Below are 26,487 nucleotides of genomic sequence, written 5' to 3'. Positions count from 1 at the left end.
AACTTTTAATAAGTCAATTTAATTCATCTTGCCTTGTTTTACAATTAACCAGAGTTATTGTTGCTTTTAATTTTTTTGAAAGAAGTCTGATACTAGGTTCTTCAGGCAATAAAAAGTTTCAATATTCCGACCAACTTCTTTTCCAGGTAAATGGCACAGGTTGCTAAAACATTCCCATTTAAAATCCTGTTTTCAGGATGATTCAGATTGCACTTAGAATTCTTATCCATTTTGGATTTGCCAATGGTCTCCACTATATATCCTCAACCCTTATTTATTTTCCCATTGCTATATAAAATATTTCCCTTTCCTTCTTTGTGTGAACATCTCTAGCTTCTCTTTGGAGTAAATTTAAATTGTAATGCCGAACAATAAAAATATACATATGGTTATATAAAATAATCATTTTTGTAGTTGAACATAATTCTAAGAAAAATGGGTATAAGCTTCACGTCTGTAGTTCCCATTGGCTAGACATAAACAGATTATGCAATATATAACAACGCATGAAAAGCATTCTCTCTGGAGGGCAATGATTCATCTTAAAGAACCAGACACTGTAGAAAGAAAAAAAATCTGCAAAAGTTTTATTTGTTCAAGGATCAAAAATAAATACTGAACATACAAGAGAAAATCCATGGGTAGGTATGTTCTTCAGTGCACATCTTCAAAACATGGCACCTTCATCTTCTTTATTTAGAAAATAAACTGTTATTGGTCCATAACTGGTATGCACAGTCTCTGTGACTCTAGCAAATAACCAGGAGCCAAGACCATATAATAAAGTTGGAATACCTAGGAGAAAAAAATAGAATTTTTTAAAGCATACTGCATATATTTAAGCAATTTTTAAAATTAGCATTACTAATTAATCATGCACCCATATATCTGTCATGGTACAAATCATAAGGCGTTCTTCAGTACTGTCAACAATGATGAAGTAAAAAATATATTAAAATATGAGTAAACACTGACACCAAAAGCATGTTTTCATGTTTATGGAGCAGTAACAAGTGTGTGAGTCTAGGGGTTGCTTTGTTTTGTTTTGCGGTCACACTCCATGATGCTCAGGGCTTACTCCCAGGTCTGTGCTCAGAAATTATCCCTGGCAGGCTAGGGGACATGTAAGGTGCAGAAGAGTGAATATAGGTCAGCGACATACAAGGCAAGAGTCCTACCTGCTCTACTATCTCTCTAGTTCCTAAGGGATTTTTAAAACTCTAGACAAGGCCAGCACAACAGTTAGTTCATAGCACCTTTCAAGTATTAATCCATTACCTCTAAGGAATTATATAGTACTTCTACATTCTTTCCACAAAATATGTGGAGAATATTAATATAGTTGTGGATGGTCCTAGGTATTAATCTCGAGTTTAAATTGCTAGCTCAACTTTACATTCTTTATTTTAGTAACATTGGTGGCTGGAGCAATTCTTTGCATGACTTAAAAGGAAGTGGGTCAAATAGCTCTCTTTAAAGTCTAAGGCAATATCAAACTTTAACAGGCAGGAGAAAGAAACAGTCCCATTACTATTTTTTTTTTTTTGGCTTTTTGGGTCACACCCAGCTGTGCACAGGGGTTACTCCTGGCTCTGCACTCAGGAATTACTCCTGGAGGTGCTGGGGAACCATATGGGATGCTGGGAATTGAACCTGGGTCGGCCGAGTGCAAGGCAAATGCCCGCTGTGCTATCGCTCCAGCCCCTCCATTACTATTTTTACAAAGAGTTTTGGGAACTATCTTGAATCTATTTGAAATGAGTATAGATTGGACTCCAACGTGCTCCTTTGTTGGGATTTTCCCATTTGAAGAGACTTCTGTTATAACTGAGGTCAGTCACCCCGTGGTATATGAAGCTAGACACTGACTGCCCAGAGAAACCTGGGAGAAGCACTTGTATGCATATGACATGGTGTTGGGCACAAAACAAACTTTGAACAATTCCTAGCTTTCACACATGTATAAAACCACAGGCCCATGAATCAATAACCAAAGTTATATACTTGACACTGGTACTAATTTTATGGCTTCCATCTGGGTATCGGACAGAAAATGATTATTTAAAATAAGAGCTGCACATCTGGAAAAAGCACTTTCCAGTTGATAGGGAAACCAAGTCATGGCCCAGGACTTATATAATTAAAATTTCCCCTTATTTGTCAGCAAGAGTGTTATTTGCTGTTCACATCCTCATGCAGAGTGTCCTAGAGCCCTAGTCTACTTTGCGCTTATTCCTTCATGCTGCATTCCAGTTACTGTGATGTCAAAGTTTAATCACTAGCTGGCAAGGTGAAAAAATGTCCATTCACACTAACACCTCTGTATTTTTAGGAACATACGGGGTCACATCTTGTCACTGATTTGTCTCCTATGAAACCTTTCACAGTATACCACGTTATTTGCTTTCCTAATACCCCAGAGAATCCCTAAGTGACTCGAGGGAATGTCACCCCAAATCCCCACAAACAGAATCATAAGTCTATTTATACAGCATTTAATCACAAAAGAAAAAACAAGATGGTTGACGGGGCAAGGGGACAGGGTGTGGGGAATGGGCAAGAGAGCAAGAATAAAAACAGGCAGAAGTGATTGAAAAGATAGAAAGAAGAGTTGAACTAAAAATATATTTAAAATACAACATAGTATGAATTTCAAAAGCTGAAAGTCAATGAAGTGAGGAAGAAATTATAGACTTTCAAAACCAATTACTGTATTTTCTAATATGCCAAGAGTAAAATATCGTACTTTGTAAATCAATGGTAAATTTTAGGGCTGGCTGGTAACACTAAAATTTTTGTTTGTTTTATAGTATCCCTCAGAGTTTTTGCTTAAAATATTGATGTTAAAAAATCATACATCTTATAAAAATTTAAAAAATAATCACTATTTTTTAGCTAAAGTTGAGGGCTCATCAAAGTTTACTAGTTCAATAATTACTGCATCATACTAAATGGGAAGGTTTGCCACTTAAATACTTTACACATTTAAGAAAACTAGGATTATCTTTATTGAAGGTACACTTTAAAAGATCCCATGAAAAATTAAAATATATCAGACAACCTACAACATATCATAACATCAAAATGAATGTAAAAGTTTGTTCTCTGCATAATTCATTATGAGTCAGCTGGACAGAAGGTAAAACACTGTCAAATCAAGCACTTGAAAAAAAAATTAGAACTTTAGAGAGAGTCTCCAATTACCCATTCAATCTAATGGTAAGTTGCTCTTCTTAAATCTTAATCTACTTCCTAGCACAGTACCCATTCGGATAAAACATCAGAAAAATGTCAGCTTCCGAAAAGGGGAATGCAGAGGAGAACGGGATAAAATAAGTAAAAGAGAAATCTTTACTATTTACAAAATTTAAAATGAATTACTCTGATGAATTACTAATTTGGAAAGGGAGAAAAGGAATACAATCTTGAGTATTTTACTAATAGAAGATCTCCTTGGTAATCTAGAGGAGCGACTGAAAAATCAGAGTAGGAAAGAATCCTATCATTTAATTCACACTCCTTACCTTTCGACAAAAACACAAAATAAGCATTGTCAGATGACTGAACACTCTTTAAAAGAATCTACAAAAAAAAAACCCTTTATCAGCATACACCAATTTGTATTAAAGTGTGCATGAATAGAAAGTTTTTATTTTTGTTTAACTTAAAGCACCTTGCCCCATTTAAGCAAGATTTTCCGATTGCTCAATGGTCCCCAAAGACCATATCGCTCTTTAGTCTACTTTTCCACTCAAAAAACACTGATGCTTCTTTCTTCAAAAAAAAAAAAAGCTATATTTAAAAAGTTCTACTTTTCCACGTGATAAAGTTCTGGGCCTGCTAGTTTTCTCTGAATTTCTTGTGTATATTTAAAAAGAAGTACCTAATCATTCAAGTTGTTCTTAAAGTGTTTGATTTTAAATAGTGCGAACTTTTTTCCACAAAGGCCTCTGGCTCAGGGGTATGTCTCCTAGCCAATTCTTCTTTCCATTTGAGAAGACTGATTTCTTTGGATTCGAAAAATGCGAACATCAACTTATTCCTCTTGAATCTCGTCATCACTGCCAATAATCTGACATTCCCTGTCACTTTGTCCTTCCACTTCAGATCGCCCTCAAAATCAAGTGCGCCTCTCAGCCGAACAACAAAGCATTGGGATGGCTCAAACACTGCTAAACCGTCTCCTTAGGGGGGATAGAAGCCAGGAGAGCCCCAAAGCAGCGACCCTGAAATCGCAGGACTGGCACCGGCCACTCTTAGGAGCAAAAAGAGACCTACGCCCTGCTAAGTGTAAGGCCGACACGGTGCTCCAGTGGAACACAGGTGCTGGCGCAGTTGCACGGTGCTTTGGGCGTGCTCCTGTTCTCCAAGTCTGCTTGCATAGGATGGGTTCTGCAAGCCTGGAATTCTGAACGGCTGAAATTGGAATTAATAGGATATGTGCTATTAACAGGTTCAAGACCCCTTGTCATTTCACAGTGATTCAATTAAAAATAAACTGGGGGGATAAGGGGGGGAAAGGGGGGAAAAAAGACCTCTCGAGGCTTCTTTATGTTTTCGCTGCCCATGTCCATTCCCATGTCCCTTTATGGGTCACAGAAGGGAAACCCGCAGCCAGCCGGAGTCTGTGGCTCCGAATGGGCCAAGCTCGGGAAAGTGGGAAGGTGCGAGAGGCAGCGCCTGGGAGATGCTTCTGCAGGCGCTGAGCTTGTCAGCGGCGCTCAGAAGGAAAACAAAGAAACGTCCAGCTCCTAGTTGCCCGATTTCCCGCCAGGAGCGCAGCCCCCGGGGATGCTCCTGGAAACTTGAGCATCACTCTGCACTGGGGCTCGTGGTCACTGCGCGGGGGGGCGGGTCCCAGCTCACAGGTGGGCCCCGGCCCCCGCCCAGAGGCGCTCCCCGCGGCTGGGTCTGTGGCTACACCCCACTTTGGGACAGGAGGCAACTTCGCACCCACAAGCACCTACTGGGTGGGAACCCCAGGGTCCACCCCAGGAGAGTGGACGGGGAGCCGCGGGGCAGGGGCGCGGCGCGGCGAGCCCGGACCCGAGCCTGGGGTGCCGGCCTGGAACAGAACAGGTGGTCATCGTGCTTTTGCACACAGTGGGGCCGTGGTGCAGCCGCCCCGGCCACTCACCGAGGTTGACGACCTTGAGCGCCGTGAAGAAGCGGTCCTGCGCGGCCAGGTCCTGCCAGGGGGCCTTGGAGCAGTGGTACTTGATGAAGGGGAAGCATCCCGTGCGCAGGACGTGGTAGTTGGCGCCGGGCACCGGCCAGTTGAAGTGCGAGAGGCCGAACTGGTCGTTGCGGACGGCGCTGTAGGGCACGCAGAAGGAGGTCCAGTGCGGCAGGCGCCGCTGCAGCAGGTGCCGCGTCAGCACCTCGGAGGCGCGGGGCTTGGGGCCGGACGCGGCGCCCGAGGCCCAGGGCCGGCACAGCAGCACCCGGACCGCGGCCTCGTGGGCCCTCCGCAGGGCCTCCATAGCCGGCCTGGCCTCCACTGGGCCCGCGGCCCGTGGGGCGCGCGCCGCGGGGGCGGGGCGGCCGGAGCGCGCGTGCGCGTGCCCGCCCCCGGCGACGTGCCCGCTCCCTGGTGGCGGCGTGCGCGCGACCGCGCCCGGGGGTGACGTGCGCGTGACCGTTGCCCACACGGCGTGCGCGCTGCCGCTCCCAGACGGCGTGCGCGCCACCAAGGCTGCCCAGGGCGAGACTTACTGGGGCGCGGGGGGGGGGGGGGGGGCCGGGGTCCCTTGGGCGCGGTGGCGCGCACGCGCGGGCGCGGGCGCCTCGAGGTGCGCGCCCAGGAGGTCCAGGCGCTCCCGGCGTGCTTAGCCGTGGGTGGCAGAATGCAGACCCTCGTGTCTCTCGCAAGCCCGGGCGCGGGGTAAATGAGGACACACGCGGGGCGCGAGCGAGCTCGAAGCGCAGTCCGGGTTTGCGGGGACTCGAAGGTGCGGGAGCACTTTTGTCGTGCCTGGGTAGCTTTCCTGTCACAGTCTCTGCAGAGTCCGGGAAAACACAATGTGCACGCGCATACGCACGTGCACGCGCGCACTCGCATGTGCAGCTGCTCTTCGAGCAAGCGTTTTCTTGTATTTTTCTTAAACTCTTCGTGTTTGGAGGGAGCACGCTGGAGGCAATCCCCCCCCAACCCCCGCACACCCCCCAAGAGAGAATTGATCCCGCGTTTATCTTACACGAGATCCTATGGTAAGTGCCCATGTAACAGTTGCTGTTGTTGAGAACAAAGGCACCATGGGCCGAATTTCTATATATTCACCAGATATTTTGTTGCTTCTTTGGGGCTTGGGGGCCATCCCCCCCCCGCGGTGTTTGAGGGACATTTCTATTGGTACTGAGGGAATGACGTGGGGCTTCCTTGCAGAGACTGCCTCCAACCCTTTGCCTCACCCCTGACCCCTGTCTGCATCCGTTTAAAAAACAATTCGTTCATTCATTCCTTCAAAAACCCGGAGTGTGGGGTCGTGCACAGAGGCTCCTGTGGGTTATAAAAAATGTGGACTTGACCGGGGTTCCTAAGAGAAGGAGTTTGGAGAGGATTTCAGCTGGGAGCGTTATGCCATTATAGCCACAGAGAAGTGGCTGGAGAGAGGCGCAGAAAACTGTTGTGGAGGTGGCTGAGGACTGTGACTTTTCCAGTGTGGAGTGTGGACTGATGTGCTGCTAAGCTCTGGCCTGGCAAGCGGGGGCGCTGTGTTCATCCCCAGCGCGTGCAGCCTAGGAACCACACAGCATTATCTACAGTAGCGCTCAAGTGTGGTTGCCCCGAGCACTGTCGAGACATGTGTGCACTAAAGTGTGACCTCCTGGTGGGAGGTGCCACTCCTGAGACACGGGGCCTTCCTGCAAGCTTGGCAGTAAAGAAGAGCTGCTTGGCCTGGTGGTGCTGGTGGCCACCAGGGCGGTGCTGGAGGTCAAGTTTGTGTCCTGGAGTGTATGACATGTGTGCACTCCGTATACCCGACCATTTGGGGACTGTTTTGGGTCACACCTGGCAGTGCTCAGGATTCTGACTGTGTGCTCAGGGGTCACTCTAGGTCACTCTTGGCGGGGGGGTCAAACCAGGGTTGGCCATGTGCAAGCGAATGCCTTAGCCCCTGCCCTATCTCTCAGGCCTCCCCTCCCTGTTTGAACTTTCTGTCCACCTTGTAATTTTTTAAAAATGTTATAGGTAATTAAAAATATGCAAAACACGGAGGTTGGTCTGTTGTTTGGGTTTTGGGGGTTTGTTTTGTTTGGGCAGAAAGGAATTAGCTAAAGTAAAGAAAGTGGGATGGAACCAGGGGGTTCTTTCTAGTCATCGGAGCCATGGGTAAAACCATTAGGAGTTGGTTGGGTTAGGATGCATGACTGACCCCATGGCCACTTGGGCTGTGGATCCTTGTGGGCCTTTTGGTATGTTTTGTGGTGGTTGTTGGACGTCCACTAATGCTGACGATGGGGCTTGGTGCTGGGGATCAAACCATGTTTTATTCATGTGAGGCATGTATTCCAGGTACATATATATTCCTGAGCCACATCCCCAACCCCGCACTCACGTTTTATGTTCAAGTGTGTTTGAGTCTGGGCTCAGGACAATGGCAGCTACAGAACCCTCAGAAACATTCCCCTTTTAGTTTGGTGGCAAACTAGCAAAAAAAAACTTCCAATGTCTCCTAAGTAGATTCGAACAGTACTTTTGGTGAGGGTCACACTGGGCAATGGTCAGGGGCTACTCCTGGCTCAGGGCTCACTCTTGGCAGTGCTCTGGGGACCATAGGCAGCTCCTGGCGTGCAAGGTAAGGGCCTTACCTTCTGTACCATCTCTGTGGCTACGTATTCTTTTTTAGCTTGTTTGCTTTTGGATCACGCCTGGTTATATTCACATTTACTCCCAGTTCTGTGCTTGGGGACCGCTCCTGGCAGGGCCCATGAATGTCGTGCTGGGGATCAGAGGATCCAATGCAGGCCTCCTCCATGCAAAACCTGCTCTGGCCCTTCAAGCCATCGCTTTGTCCCCAAAGGGTAGCACTTTATCAATGATTCATTTGAAATCATGAGGATGTGTTTCAGTGACAAAAAAAATGATGGGATTTAGGTACCGACACTGAAATGACTTCATCTCACATTGATGTTCAGTAGTTTGCAGTATTTTAGATTTTGGCATCAGATCTCTTTTAACAATATAAGTGTGTGTATATGTGTGTGTAAGTGTGTGTGTGTCTTAAACATAAGATATGAGGTGAATAGTTGTGGATCATGGGAGTGTGTATGAGAAATGCTAGGGTATAGTAAAAGCCACTGAGAACAGGACATTTAGATATTTGGGGGTGGTGGGTGAAAGAAGGTTTGGGCTAAACACAGCTGTGTTTGTTCCTAACTCTGTGCTCAGAGATCACTGCTGGCAGTGTTTGGAGGATCATCTGCAGTACCCGGGACCCAGTCAGGGCCAGCGGCATGCAAGACTTGTACCTTAACACCTGTACTACCTCTCCAGGCTTCTCATTGAGTTAAAAGAGGTTACATAGTGGGGGCAGGATAGTTCAGGGGTCGTAGGTCATAGGCCTTGCATACTCAGGGCCAAACACCTTTGGCATCCCATATGGTCCCACGAGCCTGCCAGAAATAATTCCTGAGTGCAGAGTGAGGTGTAACCCCAGAGCATCACTGGGTGTGGCCCCCAAATGAAAACAAATAAAAAAACCAATGTCCAATATTTAGGGATTAAATGATTTCAATACACAAATACTTACCTTTCCACAAAGCATGGAGAAATGAGATGTAAACCTCCATATAAACCTTTTAAAAATAGCTCTAAAGCTGGTCCAGCGATTTTGGAAAACAGTACGGGCATTTCTCAAAATATTAGACCCAGGAATACCACTTTTGGGAACATACCCCAAGGGTCCAATAACACACAGCAGAAATGCCATCTGCTCGTCTATGTTTATTGCAGCACTATTCACAATAGCCAGAATATGGAAACAACCTAGTGCCCGAGAATAGACAGCTGGTTAAAGAAATGATTGTACATCTACAAATGGAATACTATGCAGCAACCAGGAAAAATGAAGTTATGAAATTCACTTATAAATGGATGGACAGGGAGAGTATCACGATGAGAGAAATAAGCCAGAGGGAGAGGAACAGACACAGAATGATCGCACTCATTTATGGGAAATTATAAAAAACATAATAGATACTAGTACCCAAGAACTGTAGGAGCAGGGGCCAGGAGGATTTGTCCACCCACAGCTGGAAGCAACCTGTGGGGACATGCTGGGAAAGGAAGCATTTGGGATAGAGAAGGGACCACTATGAGAAAAGAGATTAAATCCAGTAATCTTGAATCAGAAGGATAGTATAGCATGTAGGGCGCTTGCCTTGCATGTAGTTCACTCGGGTTTGATCCCTGGCATCCCATATGGTACCCTGAGTCCTCCAGGAGTGATCCCTGGGCACAAAACCAGCACAAAAGATAGATAATAAAGATAGTTGGAAATGATCACTCTGGATAAGATCTGCATGCTGAAAAGGAATAAGTCCGATAACTTCTCTGTATCTGTATTGAAAATCATATGCCCAAAAGGACAAAACGAGAGAGAAAGAAGGGAAGTGCCTGGCATAGAGGCAGGCTGGGAGGTGGGGGACATAGTGGGAAATTGGGGATACTGGTGGTGGGAAATGTGCACTGGTAGAGGGCTTGGTGTCAGAACGTTGTATGACTGAAACCTGACCTTGAACAGCTTTATATCTGTGTATATCATGGTGATTCAATTAAAACAATTTTTTTAAATAGCCCTAAAATAGCCCTAAAGATGTGGCACCATTTCACATGTACCAACATAGCTATAGTATAAAAGACAAAAAATACCAAGTATTGGTGACAATACCAAGTGATAAAAACTTTCATACACAGCTGACAGCCATTTTGGCAAAGTTTTTGGCAGTACAAATTATAAATGGAATAGGTAAAAATATATACCTCAGCCACACTGCTCCTGGGTATTGTATTGACGGTGGTCACCATGCCAAGACCCACTGCCACCGACTGAGTGAGTTAAGGGAGGAAAAGCCCATTGCAGTGTGGCCACCTCTTCTTGTAAAGGCGCCAGCCCTCGGCTGGGGATGTGGTTCAAGCACTAGAGTGCAGGTTGAGCCTCGGAGAGGCCATGAGTTCTAGCCCTAGCGTCACAGGGAGCCCCACCCCTCCAGCAGTGCCTGTAGGAGTGGCCCTGCTGAAAAGGTTAAAAGAAAAGGCTCAGTGGTTGAGCACTTGCCTGGCCTCCTTCCCTGACACCAAGGGCACAAAGGAAAAGACACCTGCCCTGATGGGTTGAGTCTTTTCTTTGGGACCTGGAACTTGGACCGCCCAGGACTGCGAGAAGAGTAGGACTGCGAGAAGAGCAGGACTGTGAGAAGGGCAGGCCTGCAGCACAAGGACTGAAGGGAGCATGTCAAGCCCGTTGTGAAGCCTGTGACTGTCTCTAAGAGATGCGCACTGGAACACTAACCCCAGCACTGCTGTCTCCCCCTTCCCTTCCCTCTGCCCAGGATGTCGATGCTGCCAGGGTCCCGTGTGAGGTTCGCATGTTGGTCCAAAGTGTGTGGCCGGAAGGTGCTGATTCTCCTTGCACTGTGCTCATGGCTTTCTGCTCATGGTACTTGCTGTCGTCATGGTGCTGCTTGAGCCCTGCTTGCCAGACGTTTCAGCTGTCATGCATTTGGGGCCAGCGCCCGTTGATGGCGCGGCGGGGTGCAGCTGGAGATGGCTGCAGCACCCCGGATCTCAGAGGGCAGCACCAGGAGTGGATTTGTGGTCTTGTGCTTGCACTCCCCCCGTTGTCTCCGAGACCCAAGCTCTGTCTCCTGACTTGTAATATCTGACCTGGAAGTGACTCCAACGCCTCCCAGTAGCAGAGTTAGGTAAATAGCGTGTTCACAGAATGGGATTCACAGAACAAACTACAAGGTGTTATCCTCAATGGCACAGAACATGCATGAAGGGCGCAAACATAAGGTAGAGGGGAAGAAGGCAAAGAGTCACATGTTTACTGTATGATTTCATTGACATCAAGTGTGAAAATGATCGATTCTCACCTCTGCTCTAGGAAAGTGGGTAGTGATCAGCCTTAGCAAGGGGCTGGAGGGACTTTGGAGGCTGAGGTCTCTCCCTCCTTCCCCCTGCTTCTCTCCCCCCCATTCTCTCTTCCTCTCTCTCATCTTTCCTATCTCTCTCCCTCTCTCTCTCCTCTCTTTTCCCTCTGTCTCCCATCTCTGCGATCTCTCTCCCTTCTTCTTTCCTCTATTGTTCTAGTTCCATAGTTCTTTTTAAAAAGGACTCATTTTTTTTTTTGCTTTTTAGGTCACACCCGGTGATGCACAGGGGTTACACCTGGCTTTGCACCAGGAATTACTCCTGGCAGTGTTCAGGGGACCATATGGGATGCTGGGAATTGAACCCAGGTTGCCGTGTGCAAGGCAGACACCCTACCCGCTGTGCTATTGCTCCAGTCCCAGGACTTAAAATATTTTAAGAGTCGTATTTGGTTCACTGCAAGATTAAGAGGAAACAAGGAAAATGTTCTTGTATTCCTCCCCCCTCCTTATCAACAGCCCTCCTCCTGAGTAGAATGTTTGTTCACAGTAAACCTACAGAGGACTCTCTTTCTTAACCCAGATTCTAGTTAAATGAATGTGTTCAGTTTATGTATATTATCTTTTTTCCTCATGTCAAAGATCAGAGCTACAATCCTGATGTATTTACATATTTCTAGTAGCGTGATTTAACATAAGGTAAGCCAGACATGCTGGATTTACTCTTTTTGCTATTCTAAAAGTGGACATGGAGGCAAGACACCCGGTGCATATATCAGTGTATTGGTGAACAAAATTATGGAAAATAGCTGGAAATATTTACATCAAGGATTTCAGTTTTAATTTCCATTTTCACACTAGAGAACTTTTGGTGCAGGGAAAGAAGAGCCACAAAGGTACTATGGTCTTGATTCATGTTCCAATTGGCCTTGAAATGTAAAAGCAGATATCCCAAAGAGATGCTGGTCAGTCTCCTAGGACACAGATCTGCTGAATGGAGGAGCCGTGAGTTAACCCTATGGCTGGGTGAGTGCTTAATAATTCTCCCTCTTCCCATCAGCAGCCAAATTGTTTGCTGCTCCATTCCTGGACCCTTGCAGGTCTGTCCTGGCAAGAATATTCTTTATATGAGATTATCCTTGTAGAAGTTCTGAGTTGTGGCAGAGGCCACTGGGAAAGGAAGGGACTACCTATTCTCTTTTGCTTGATTTCTTGTTTGCTTGAGGCAACATCTAGCAGTGCTCAGAGGCTACTCCCAGCTCTGTGCTCCAGGGACCATACATTGCAAGATCATAGTTGGGATTGGGATGTAATGAAACCCTTGCCTCCCACATATGCTTGCAGGCCCTTGTGCTATTCTTTGCCCAGAACTGCTATGCTGTTAGATAGATCTTCTCATCCATCCTTTTGTGGAACTGATGGATATTCCAAAAGCCCCCAGAGCATCTGTGGTGTGAGGGTTGCTGCTCCACAGAGGCAGCAAGACTTTGGTGAAATGTTTTACTTTGAGCATAGTGGACACAGAGGTCTCCTACAAAAGCATCTGGTGTGTAAACTGCTCTCAAGCTCTCCCTGCACCGAAATGTCGATGTCTTTGGTCAGGGATGACTGTCTCCTGTGTCACCCTTTGTGATCCCGGCATGTAGGGCAGTGTGCTGCATTTTAGTAGGTACTCCTTGAGTAAATGGGGTTAAAAACCGTGGGTATACAATACACAAAAGTAATTTTAAATATGTGTGTATATATATATAAGTATATATATATATATATATATTGCTGTGATCAATTAATCAGCTGGAGCAATAGCACAGCGGTAGGGCGTTTGCCTTGCACGTGGCTAACCTGGGTTCAATTCCTCCGCCCCTCTCGGAGAGCCCGGCAAGCTACCGAGAGTATCTCGCCCACATGGCAGAGCCTGGCAAGCTACCCGTGGCATATTCGATATGCCAAAAAACAGTAACAACAAGTCTCACAATGGACATATTACTGGTGCCCGCTCGAGCAAATTGATGAGCAACGGGATGACAGTGACAGTGATACAGTGATATATATGGCAGTGCTCAGGACTTACTCTTGGCTTTGCACTCAAGGATCACTCCTGGTAGTGCTGTGGGATCATATGGGGTTCCAGGATCAAACCCGGGTTGATTAGGTGCAAGGCAAGTGCCCTGCCTGCTGTACTATCTCTCCAGCCCCCACAGAAGTAAATTCAAAGTGCATTGAAGACCTTGATATTAGACCCAAATCCAACACATTGGTTCTGCACTCAGGCTCACTCCTGGTGAGGCTAGGGGACCACATCGGATGCCAGGGATGACACAACTCAAGATCAGCTGGTTGCAAGGCAAGCACCCTATCTGCTATATTTCTCTGGCGGCCACCCCGCAACCCGGCTCTTAAAGGTCCTCTTCTGAGGACTTTCTTTAGTGACGTAGCCTGTAGGTGATCCTGGGAGGGGAGGTGTTCCCGGCGCGCCTTCCGCCCAGAGATGAACCAAGAGCCGCGGCACGAGAAGCAGAGCCTCCTGCCTACTGACTGTGATCCTGAGGTCTCCTAACCCATTTTGGCACCAGAGCAGATTCTTGGAGCCATGCATTTTGACTGCGAACTGAACTATAACCTCGTGCAGCCCGGGGAGGGATTTTTTTCCCTCTCCACCCCATTTTTCTGAGCAAAAATGGCGGCAGCGGCAGCAACCACGCGGTGAGAGCCACCCTCTAAGACCCCTACACCAGGAGGTAGGACTTTCTTTAGTGACGTAGCCTGTAGGTGATCCTGGGAGGGGAGGTGTTCCCGGCGCGCCTTCCGCCCAGAGATGAACCAAGAGCCGCGGCACGAGAAGCAGAGCCTCCTGCCTACTGACTGTGATCCTGAGGTCTCCTAACCCATTTTGGCACCAGAGCAGATTCTTGGAGCCATGCATTTTGACTGCGAACTGAACTATAACCTCGTGCAGCCCGGGGAGGGATTTTTTTCCCTCTCCACCCCATTTTTCTGAGCAAAAATGGCGGCAGCGGCAGCAACCACGCGGTGAGAGCCACCCTCTAAGACCCCTACACCAGGAGGTAGGACTTTCTTTAGTGACGTAGCCTGTAGGTGATCCTGGGAGGGGAGGTGTTCCCGGCGCGCCTTCCGCCCAGAGATGAACCAAGAGCCGCGGCACGAGAAGCAGAGCCTCCTGCCTACTGACTGTGATCCTGAGGTCTCCTAACCCATTTTGGCACCAGAGCAGATTCTTGGAGCCATGCATTTTGACTGCGAACTGAACTATAACCTCGTGCAGCCCGGGGAGGGATTTTTTTCCCTCTCCACCCCATTTTTCTGAGCAAAAATGGCGGCAGCGGCAGCAACCACGCGGTGAGAGCCACCCTCTAAGACCCCTACACCAGGAGGTAGGACTTTCTTTAGTGACGTAGCCTGTAGGTGATCCTGGGAGGGGAGGTGTTCCCGGCGCGCCTTCCGCCCAGAGATGAACCAAGAGCCGCGGCACGAGAAGCAGAGCCTCCTGCCTACTGACTGTGATCCTGAGGTCTCCTAACCCATTTTGGCACCAGAGCAGATTCTTGGAGCCATCCATTTTGACTGTGAACTGAGCTAAAATATTAGAAACCCAAAACCGCGCGGCCGCTTTCGCGGCCGCGCGGACTCAAAATCTTCACCTTTACCAAGGAAGAGAAATTATTAGATGATGCTTATTCAGCAGGCCTGATTGTTGGGGAAAATTTCCAATCAACAATAGTGAGTTCTGTATGGAAATATGAAATGTACTCAATATATAGAGAGAATAATTGGAATATCATCAGCTACTTAGATGGGAGGTGGGGTGGGAGGGGTTGTATTGGGGTTTTTGGTGGTGGAACGGGTGCACTGGTGAAGGGATGGTGGTTTAATCAGTATTTGACTGTGACTTAAACCTGAAAGCTTTGTATTTTTTTTGTTTTCACGGTGGTTCAATAAAATATTTCTTTAAAAAAAAAAAAAAAAAAAAAGTCCTCTTCTGTCATCCCCTCCATTCTTCTTCCCTCATCTCCCCTCTTCTTTCTTTTCCTCTTTAAATTTGAATGTTGGTAGTTCGAGAAATTAACTGTGAAATATGTTACGAAACATCCTGGATTTTTTACTCAGACCAAGAACCAAGATTCCGACCTCCTAGTTTTTAACTAAGAAATATTTCCTTTTGTTGTTGTTGTTTGGGCCATACCCAGCGATGCGCAGGAGTTACTCCTGGCTTTGCAGTCAGGAATTACTCCTGGCAGTGCTGGTAGACCATACGGGATACTGGGAATCAAACCCAGGTCGGCTCCGTGTAAGGCAAACCCTCTACCCTCTATATCACCGCTCTGTTCCACCATTAAGAAACATTTCTATATTCATCGCCTGCTGTGGGATATTAGATCCCGGTGGCAAGGGGGCACATTTGTAAAATTTTGAAACTCAATAAGGCTTTATGCTGGTCAATAGCACAGTACATATATGGGCATGTTTCCACTGGTAGAAGTCTTCATAATAAGTAGTGTTTGGAGAGTCAGTTTTTGAAAACCTGCTTTAAAAAGATAGATCTTTTACCGTTTCAGTAAAGTCTACCTTGTCTTACAAATGTCAGTTTTGGTCCTAGCTCCATAACGCAAGCCTTGTTTTATTAATGTTCAGATAACATTCAGGCACATTTATGAAAATCATATTTTTGTAGCACAAATCACATTTTCATACTGACTTTCAGAGATCTTTCGACTTTATTGCTGATCTTCTGCCAGCAGTGGCTCCTAGCACTTTAGCTGTTAAGTCTTTATGGCCCCTCCCCAGCCTGACTGTCAAGTAGTTAATGATCTATAAACAAATACTGAGATGCCCCAAGGGGTCTCTCTATTTAAAGGGGTCTTGAATCATTTTATAATAGAAATACAGGAGTCCATGCTGATTTATGATTCGGCAAGTTGAGACTTTTGAAGTGACATCCCAATGATCATGTTAGATGGGGCTGGTTTTTAATAGCATTCAAATGTTACTGATTGTTCTCCTCTGAAAAATTTCATAGACACTAAATCTACCTTGGCATTCCCATGTCACAAAGCCTCATTTTTACTGAGGTGTGCACATGTAAGCTTCCTAAGCTGAGAGTCGCACCCAGAAGATGATAATCAACACCGTGAACCCATGCGGGGTGTTTATTTTGTCCAGTGGTTCACACCTATTGTTTCATTTAAAGGGCATTCCCTTTAAACGGGCTTTGTTTTTCTCTTTTTAAAGCCAGTGTCGGGGCTGGAGTGATAGCACAGCGGGGAGGGCATTTGCCTTGCATGCAGCCGACCCGGGTTCGATTCCCAGCATCCCATATGGTCCCCCAAGCACCGCCAGGAGTAATTCCTGAGTGCAGAGCCAGGAGTAGCCCCTGTACATCGCTGGGTGTGACCCAAAAAGAAAAAAAATAAAAAGGAAAAAAAAAGTTTCTAAAAAAAAAAAAGAAATAGTTTTGTTTTGTTTTTAAAGCCAGTGTCAGAGGTTAAAATAGAGGCGTGTAGTCACAGAGCAGACAGAGGTGGAGCTGGGATTTGAAACTACGTTGGCCAAACACCATGCTTTGACCACAATGGAAAGAGTCACGTGACGCCAGATTTATATGTCAATGTAAAGCTGACACAATTTGACATCCCTTAGATGCTGCCCAGTCTGAGCATTTGGACCCCACATGATCTGTCTAGCCCAGAAGACTGACTGACTCAAAGGAAATTTTAGGGCTTACATATCAAGTCTCAGAAGGAAAAGGAGTTCCCAAAACTCACATATAAAATGTTATAAAACAACTTATTTTTTTTAATAGAAGAGGGTTTTCTCAGTGCGCTGAGGGGTCCAGGCCCACTGCCACTGATAATCTGCCCACAGGGCTGGTTAACGTGCCAAGGCCCTGGGGTGTGGTATCTCTTGGGCTGTGAGGTGGTGGGTTCACCAGAGCCTCCAATGCTGCTCTGGCTTCTAGGATCATTCTCTGAAGTGCTCACGGACCTCCAGTGCTACCCCCAGTGCTTGTTGGGGTGGGGGCAGCTGGTGCTGAGGATCAAACCCACCAACATCCTATGGGGCTTGAAGATGTGTTTCACTGGGGGAATCCTTGGCACGAGTCTGTGGGAATTCTTTGGTCTGCTCATCACTTTGTCTTAAGTCTAAAATCACATTCAAATTTACTTTTATTTATTATTTTTGCTTTTTTTTGGGGGGGTCATACCCGGCATTGCACAGGGGTTATTCCTGGCTCATGCACTCAGGAATTACTCCTGGCGGTGCTCGGGGGACCATATGGGATGCTGGGAATTGAACACAGGCCGGCTGTGCGCAAGGCAAATGCCCTACCCGCTGTGCTATCGCTCCAGCCCCCAATCACATTTAAATTTAAGTTCAGGTTTCAAAGCTTGAGTTTAGTAGAAGAAGCATCTGGTTCTTATTTGGACAGGTTGAGTAATCCCGTTGCTCAAGAGAAGGAGCAAATTTAGTCCAAGCCAGCGTCTCAGTGAACCGCTACTTGCAGGCCAGCTCTCTGTTTTTCCTTCTTCATTGTTGTTTCTAAGAAAGCAAGCCTTTAACGCTAACTACATGCTCTATTAATTATATGAAGGTGAACTTGAATCATATATGTTACTGAAGATGATTAATAATTACCAGTTCTGCGCACGTTTTCTGGTGCATTTCAGTAAATAAACAGGGTACATTGTTGGGTAGTAATTGATTAATTAGCACATTCATCCTACACAGCCCAATGGTCTTAAGGATGCTGAGTTTGAGATATTGCTCATAATTATTACAAGAAACAAATCTGTTCCATTTCTCAGTTTATTCTTCTGTATGCTGTTGTTGTTGTTATTTTTTTTTTCTAAATCGAATGTGTAATGGTTCAAAACCTGGTAGGTTTTATTCAGATAAATCAACTCATGAAAAATTGCTAATCATCATCCCAGAATCTTGTTTTTATGAAGGAACTAGGGAGTAAACTTTTACCGGGCTAATTTTGCCATTAAGATCTTGCTGTTCAACTGGCATCAATGCTGTCAGTCTAGGGCACTTCCCCCTCCACGCAGGAGATGCTTCTGAGCACCGTGTGTGACAGGAGCACTGGAATCTCATTGGCTTCCCGTCACATCAGTGATCCCTGAGCACAAAGCTAGGAGTGAGACCTGAGCACTGCCAGATGTGGCCTCCAAGCAAACAAATAAAAGTTCCAGGTAAACAAAAGTTCTCTCACCCTCTTCTACCTCATCATACACTCATCATACCAGGAGTGACATCTGCTAGGTGACATCTGCTACAGATCAAGGTGGAAAGTGACAAAATACATTTTCCATGTTTTTTTGAATCTAGGTCCAAAACCCAGGCAGGCCCTCGCTGCAATACGGGTAGGAGGAGAGGAGTTCTGGCGTACACAGGGCAAATAGCATCTGTCAAGTGTTTGTTCTTATTTCTGTCCCTTCAATTTGTACCAAGATCTTCTAGTGCAAGAAGGTGCACCTCCCACTGGCTCGGATAAGCATGCTTTCAAAATAAAATTTTCCATTTCTTTAGGTGATTAGAAATAGCAAAGAGATCTGTGCAAAAAAAAAAAAATGGGAAACTCCTCAAATGAAATGCGTATTTTCTGTCTTAAGGATCTATTTCGTTTGCTGCTATTAACTTCAGCCAAAATGATTCCTTCCCAAGAGAAAACTGTATCACAGAGAACTATTTTAAAACCATAAAATATTTTATAACCATTTCAAATGACAGCTCTTTTGGGTAGTAGATGAGGAAGCTTTAGAGGTACAAGGTTGTGAAATATCTTCAAATTATTTCATACATTTCTAATAAATGGAAAAAGAAAACCAAAAGAGGAAATTATCTCTGTGTTCTATATACAATTTCCCTCTTTTAAAAATATTTTGATGATATTGGTATAGGATCAAGGAATATTAAGCTGGAAGCTTAACCATCAGTCTCACTTTCTTATTTTACTCAGCAGAAAACTGAGGATTAGAGAAATTACTTGTTCATTAAGGAAAGAGCTGGAACCAAAACCCATTAAGATATATAACCCTAAAGCAGTATATGAGTATATTTCATTCTCATGTAGACCAGTATCTGTGCCACCTCTCTGTACCTATAGATAATACCTATAGAAATATAGATATTTCTGGTAAACAGAAGCATGTTTCCTTCGATACATCCCGTGTTCATATGAGGAGGGCTGGCCTGTGTGTTGAATATTCAGATTAAGGGTATTAGAATGACACGCGACCCATGTGTTAGGGACTTGCCATTACCGTCTGGTGGCAGCTTTGGGACTGTGGAGAAGGAAGGTGGTTACGGCTTGATCCCGAAGTTCATTGTTATTTTGGACAGAATTTATGAGGAAGACTGGTCCCTGCACCCACTCATCCATCTCCTCTTTGACTCCTGCCTCAGGCACCCTTAAACTTCAATCTCTGAGACCTTTAGTGTTGGATTTTTGACTTTTTCGATTTTGAGTGTGAAGTGAGATCGTACAGGCTTTTTGTCTGATTGTGCGTTTTGTTTTGATTGTTTGTGGGACACACCTGGCAGAGGTCCGGGCTCCTTGCGACTCTGCTTGGGCGTTACCCCGGAACACCCTGGGCACATGTGCTACCCTGAGACCCTGGGTGCGGGGGCGCTACCCCAGGATCCCAGGTGTGGGGGGTGTTACCCCAGGACCTCGGGCGCGGGTCCTACCGCAGGACTTTGGGCATGGGGGGTACCCAGAACCCCGGGATGCGACCCCAGGACCGCACAGGGCGCAGGTGTTACCTGAGGACCGCCACCGGGCGTGTGTGCTCCCTGGGATCCCGCCGAACTGTGTGTTCACACTTTGTGGTGCTCCAGCTTGTCGCCAGGTTTGGGCTCTCCTGAGGCACAAGGGATGTGGACCTTTCCCAGTCAGTGTCTTTGTTTCTCTAGCTACGTGCTCAGAAGTGGAATTGTGCAATCATGTGGTAGCTCTATGTTTATTTTTTGAAATTTAATCTATTTGGTTTTGGGGCCACACTCAGCAGTTCTTAGGTCCGACTCCTGGCTCTGTGCTCAGGGATCACTCCTGGTGGTGCTCAGGGGACCCTATGGGATGACGAGGATCAAAGTAGGGTGAGATGCATGCAAGGCTAACACCCTCCCTGCTGTACTATTGCTCTCGGGACCTATTTTTAATTCTTAGGGAGAAAATTTCATGCTGTTTTCCGTAGTGATGGCACCAATTTTCTTTTCCTCAGGCTGTGCTCAGGGTTTTATCTCCACATCCTTTGGCATTTACTTAATTTTTTGGGGACCACTCCTGGCAGGGCTTGGGGGGATCATATCAGATGGAGAAAATCAATTCCTGGTTGCCCGACCTGCTGCTCTCTCTCTCTCTCTCTCTCTCTCTCTCTCTCTCTCTCTCTCTCTCTCTCTCTCTCTCTCTCTAGGCCATTATGGTTTGCAATACAGATACCAAGAGATTATAATGTATATCCTTTTATAATGTATATCCCTTTACTTCACCATTCAAATTTTTGTTCTTATAATATATATTTTTTGGAAGCAACACCCGGTGATGCTCAGGAGTTACTCAAGGCTCTGTGCTCAGGTACCACTCCTGACATTTTTGGGAACCATATTGGGTGCTGTGGATTGAACCTGGGTTGGCAGTATGCAAAGCAAATGCACTTCTTGCTCTACTATTGATCTCACCCCATCTTCTTGTAATAGTTCTAATTCTATTCACATGTTCCCCTACTTCCCATTCCAAAGTCACCATTATTCTATTTTGTTACTATAGTTTCTCTAGACTGGAGCGATAGCACCGTGGTAGTGCGTTTGCCTTGCACACAGCCAACCTGGGTTCGATTCTTCCACCCCTCTCGGAGAGCCTGGCAAGCTACCGAGAGTATCTGGTCTGCACAACAGAGCCTGGCAAGCTACCTGTGGCAAATTCAATATGCCAAAAAACAGTAACAACAAGTCTCAAAATGGACATGTTACTGGTGCCCGCTCGAGCAAATCAATGAGCAACGAGATGACAGTGACAGTTTCTCTAGAATATTATTTTCTAGACTATTATGTAACTAGACAAACATTTAAATTTTAATATTCAGTATAATTATATTGCATTCAACCAGATCTTTGAGGCTATTAAAAGTTCTTCACTTTAAAGTGCTGAGTAGTATCCCATGGCAAGGATATCTATCTACTTGCTGGTGAATATTTGGGCTGTTTCCAGTTATAGGTTATTGCAAATTAAGTTTTTATGAAAGTTTACACATATAAATATTTGCGTGGACATGATTTCCTTTCTCTTGGGTAAGTAAAAAGGAGTAAAATGACTAGATCAAATAATAGGTAAGGTAGCACTTGATTTTGTCAATGGCTGTATAGATATCTCTTTAGTTCCATAATTTTTAAGCAATGCTCTATTATTGAAATTTTAGATCTGATTCTTTCATGGTGGTTGCAAATGATATAATTTTGTGGTTTAGAAGTGTGGTTATATTCAACTTTTTTTTTATTTATGAAGGGAGCCTTGAAATCATGTCTGATTCGGTCATCTTGAGTGTTTGATGGCAAATTAAGTATTTTGTGTCCTTTTCTGAGAAGCAAAGTGGCATGAACCTTTAAATGAATGGAGGTTTGATTGGAAGTTTATTTTGTGACTGGTGCAAGCTCTGCAATTTATTGTCACCTTCATGGGGCTTTGATTTTGTCATGACATTCTTGACCAGGCAACTGCAAGAAACTCAGGTGCGGTCTTTTGTTTCTGGGAGTTATTTAGAGCTATGTGGTGTACTATATTTTAAATTCTTCTTATTTATATTTTTACCTTAATATTTTCTTTTTTTCTTTTTTGCTTTTTGGGTCACACCCGGCGATGCACAGGGGTTACTCCTGGCTCTGCACTCAGGAATTACTCCTGGTGGTGCTCAGGGGACTATATGGGATGCTGAGATTCGAACCAGAGTTGGCTGTGTGCAAGGCAAACTCCCTACCCGCTGTGCTATCGCTCTAGCTCCCTATACCTTAATATTTTCTTAATTAAAATATCTTAACATATAGCATTGTACCGTAAGGGTGACAAGTACAGAAATTAAACCCAATGCTTAGAGAATGATGAAGAAATGCTTTCATGGAAAACCCCCATTATACCCACCCTCCCATTCCCCCTAAACCCTTCTTTCATGCACTGATGTCACAGCTATGCTTTTCTGTGCTATGTTTAGGATCCTCTTGTTACAAAACAAAAGTTGTTTTTAACCAACAGATTTGGAAACAGCAGGGACATGCTTATTATTTACTGTTTTGGTGTCTCTCCCTCATTTACATAAATACCCCAGAAATCAGCAGTTTAAAACTAATAAAAGCTAGGGCCCTCCATCTCGTGCAGTAAAGTTTCACAACCATGAGTTAGACTGTTAGAGTGAAAAATAAACCTATATATGTGGTTATGAAGGGTTGTTTCTTTCTTTTTTTTTTTTGGAAAGTGTATATAATCACATTTCAAAGTTAGAGCCTCCACTTGAAGTAGCAGTGTAATAATAATACTTAAACATTTATGTGGAATGCTTCATCTTTTGAACACCCTCCCAACATTAGCTAATTAATCTCTCCAGCTTCCCCAAGGAGCAGGTAGGGCTTTCTGCAATTTTTCTAGTTAGAAAACTGTGGAAAGTCTGACCAGCCCAGAGCGAAGGAGAAGCAGGGAGATATATTTCCAGCCCTGATTATGCTTGGACCCTGGCACATTTCCCCAACAGAACGCATCAGGTTTCTGTTCAGGGCGGATGAAATCATCAATAAAACAAAGATATAAATCGGAGTCTGATGTGCCTCTGGCTTTTAGAAAAGTCAGGAGAGCCTCCAGAGGTGCATCCTTTGCAAAGAATTGGGGATGCAGAAGAGATGCTAAAGAATCCCAGCATGTTTCATCGGTCCTCCCAATGGGTTACACCAAAACCTTTTCCAGTGAGAAAAGCCAAATCAGAAACTTTCTCCTCCCTGCAACCTCCATCCTCACGTTTATCTGAGCAATGCAATTTATAGTTTTCCAAATAGGATTTACTGTGATGAGTGCATCTAAAGAGTAGAACAAATTTGTTATGCACATTAAGGCCAGAGGAACGGTAAAATAAAACTAATGAACATTTACATTTTTGGAAATATAATTAATGTATGCTTGAGAAATTCTGAAAGATAAACATTTAAATGTTAAAATACTTATTACCTTCCCCACAGGGACAATGTTAGGAATTAATGAGATAACAAATGGAAAGTGCTTTGAGCTCTTTCGAAGAAAGGTGCCAGATGAATACAAATGATTATTAATTGTTAAAGCTATCAGATGGTTACTGATATCTTACTTAGGATAAAATACTAATGTTTGATTGTTGAGAGAGAGAAGGCTTTGCGATTCTTACGGTAAGGTCGCTGAAATAACACTCTCCCAACACCTCCTGGGGGATTCTAACAGCTTGTTGGGAATTCTCTCCCAGCCCTTCCCCAGATTCCTGCCCAGTCTCCGGAAAGCTGCCTTGCAAACAGAGCACTGGGGTGGGATGTTTCTGCTTCTAAACTCCCCCCAGGCCTTCTCAGCATCGGCCCTCTGCAGAGTCTCGGAGATCTCACCAGAGGACGGACCCTGGCATCGCCTCCTCATTTCCTGGACATTATTTTTTATTACCTGATTGTGCTGCTATTAACTATTCAGATTCATTTTCTTAGGAGGAAGCACCCGCAAGGTCTTCACATGCTTGGCATGCAGGGACCAAGGTTGGATCTCTGACACAACACAGTCCTGTTGGAGGAACACCACCACGGCCACTACCCTCCCCTACCCCATCCCCCAAAAAGGGGAAAGATAACTTTACATTGTTCTTAAGAATTTGAAGCACTTAAGTGCAGAGTAAACATACTAGCATTTTTGATCAAGAGTATAAATCCCCAGTGTCTTTTCATGTAGTCTGAGTCCTAGGGTGAGCAAAACATTTCCTCGTATATAAAATGAGAACAGTAGCAGTATGGGGTTGGTGGAAAGATACAGTGAAGTAATGTTCCTAATTTAGTGGTCAATGAAAGGAGCCAAAGTAGAGAGTGGAAGGTAGGTGGGGAGTTAGCAGAGTTTGATCCATCATTAAATATCTCTGTTTCATGGCCTTAAAATCAGAACAAAATTGGGGCCGGAGAGATAGCACAGCTAGCCTGTGAGGCACTTGCCTTGCAGGAAGCTGACCCCAGCTCAGTGTCTGGCACCACAGAAGGTCCCCCGAGCACCCATTGAAAGAGTGATGTCTGGGCCCAGAGCCAGGAGGAAGGCTTGAGCACCGCTGGGTGTGGCCCCCAAACCGAGAAATGAAAAAAGTAAAAGAAGAATATTAAATGGGTTATATGTGATTGGAGATTCTGATCATCACCTACTAATATCCCCTACTGTCTGGTTAACACAATTTGCAAGCATGAAGCAATGGTGCATTTCTAGATAGCTGGATGTTTTTAATTTTTAAAAAATTTTTTTGCTTTTTGGGTCACACCCAGCAATGCACAGGGGTCACTCCTGGCTCATGCACTCAGGAATCACCCCTGGCGGTGCTCAGAGGACCATATGGGATGCTGGGATTTGAACCCGGGTCAGCCGCATGCAAGGCAAACGCCCTACCCGCTATGCTATCACTCCAGCCCCTAGATAGCTGGATGTTATATGTTTGCTTCTTCCAAAAGTGCCAGAAAAGTTGCTCATCATTTTCTAAATCACTTAACCTTATAAGTTTACCAATAGCACAGAACCTTCACCAGGTCCATGTGTTCAAACGCGAACAGGCTATGCTTCTTTTCAAGAAATGTGCTGTAATTAAAACTTGCACTCATTTAATCTGGTCCTCTGGCTTCCTCCATTTAATTACTTGAAATGATTGTTTTATTATACCGTTTTTTTTTCTCCTTGCGTTTTCAAGTTTTTAGATAGAGAGCCTTTCTCCCGATCACTTTCTAGTGAAACCCAAGTCGGAATGTAAGTTCTGAAAGTGGAAACAAGCATTCTAGGGAAATGGGATGCGAAGAAAGAAAGGGCATTGTTTATCAAAGGGGGAAAAAAACAAACAAACCAAGATGAAAGACTGAACTTGCTTTGCTCTTGCCAGCAACTTCAGGCTCAAGAGTGCTCATCAAAATTCACACACAAAACTTCCCCTTTTAGAGGAAACCGTTTCAGAGGAGGTCCTCGCCGCATGAAAGATCCACCGCTGAGCCGAACAAAACTGAGACAGTTTTCTTTTAAAGCCCAGAGCAGATGAGGGCCATAAGGAGACAGAGGGTTTCATTTACTCTCAGGACACGATTGTGCCAGTGAACTAATGAGTCTCTTGGACCTTATGTTGCTCTGGCTTCGATCAAGGCGCGACTCTAATGGGCACGCAGTGCTTCCTATCCGTCAAGTGTCTGGACAGTGGACAGTGGGCCCCTCGGATGGACGGGAGCAATCTGGCAAGAAAAAGAGGTCATCGTGGTACCTAGCACAGGCAGAAAACCTGGCTAATTAATGGATTTCCTACTACCGCAAAACAAAAGCTGACACACACATGCTAATTTTGTTGCCGAAACAGCCTATGGCTGAGGCATAGGGAAGAACAATTATTTGAAATTCCACAGGTAAAAAAAAAAAATCACTCCTTCCCCCAACAGAGTCAAATATTTTCAAGGAGATTAAAGGTTTAAAGAAGTAGTGACTGTGACAATGACAGTTGGAAATAATCACTCTGGACAAGAACTGAGTGCTGAAAGGAGGTAAAAGGATCCATGTGATAACCTGTTAGATCTGAATTTCGAACCATAATGCCCAAAAGGAAAGAGAAAGATGGAGGGGGGGAGTTCTGCCCTAGAGGCAGGCTGCTGGGGCAGAGAGGGAGGGAAACTGGGGACATTGGTGGTGGGAAATATACACTGGTGAAGGGATGGGTGTTGGAACACTGTATGACTGAAGCCCAGTCATTAACTGAGTATCTCACGGTGATTCAATAAAAAAAAAAATGAATGCATGGAATCATACATAAAAATAATAAAAGCTTTCCCCCACGATCAAGGAGCAAGATAAGAATATCTAATTGTATCATTTCTAATCTTATTTCACCATTTCATCATCGAACTAGAGCTCTAGACAAGGCAGTTAGGAAAAGAAAAAGAAAAGGAAATAAAAGACATCCAGATTCAAAAGAAATAAATAAAACCAACTCTATTCACAGATGACATGATCTTATATGCAAAACATCCTAAAGTAAAGCAGAAATTTATTAGAGCTTTTTATGATATTTATGTAAAAATATAAAAATATTTAAAATATAAAAAATATGAACTGTTATCACTTATGACTGTCATCCCGTTGCTCATCGATTTGCTCGAGCG

At 44.9% G+C, this 26,487-nt stretch overlaps 1 protein-coding gene across 1 annotated transcript; it reads right to left on the bottom strand.

Annotated features, from left to right (window-relative positions):
* Window positions 1–558: 558 nt before the first annotated feature.
* Window positions 559–5,577, bottom strand: C2H15orf61 (chromosome 2 C15orf61 homolog). The gene is made up of 2 exons (XM_004620927.2): window positions 5,138–5,577; window positions 559–795 (listed from the first exon to the last, which is right to left on the bottom strand). Exons 1-2 carry the CDS (start codon window positions 5,481–5,483, stop codon window positions 668–670), a joined length of 474 nt encoding a protein of 157 aa, XP_004620984.2. The 5' UTR covers window positions 5,484–5,577; the 3' UTR covers window positions 559–667.
* Window positions 5,578–26,487: the final 20,910 nt, after the last annotated feature.

The sequence above is a fragment of the Sorex araneus genome, chromosome 2, assembly GCF_027595985.1.
Source record: "Sorex araneus isolate mSorAra2 chromosome 2, mSorAra2.pri, whole genome shotgun sequence".
NCBI lineage: Eukaryota > Metazoa > Chordata > Mammalia > Eulipotyphla > Soricidae > Sorex > Sorex araneus.
Note: the sequence above shows the minus strand (reverse complement) of the source record. Positions and strands in the feature narration are given on the sequence as shown.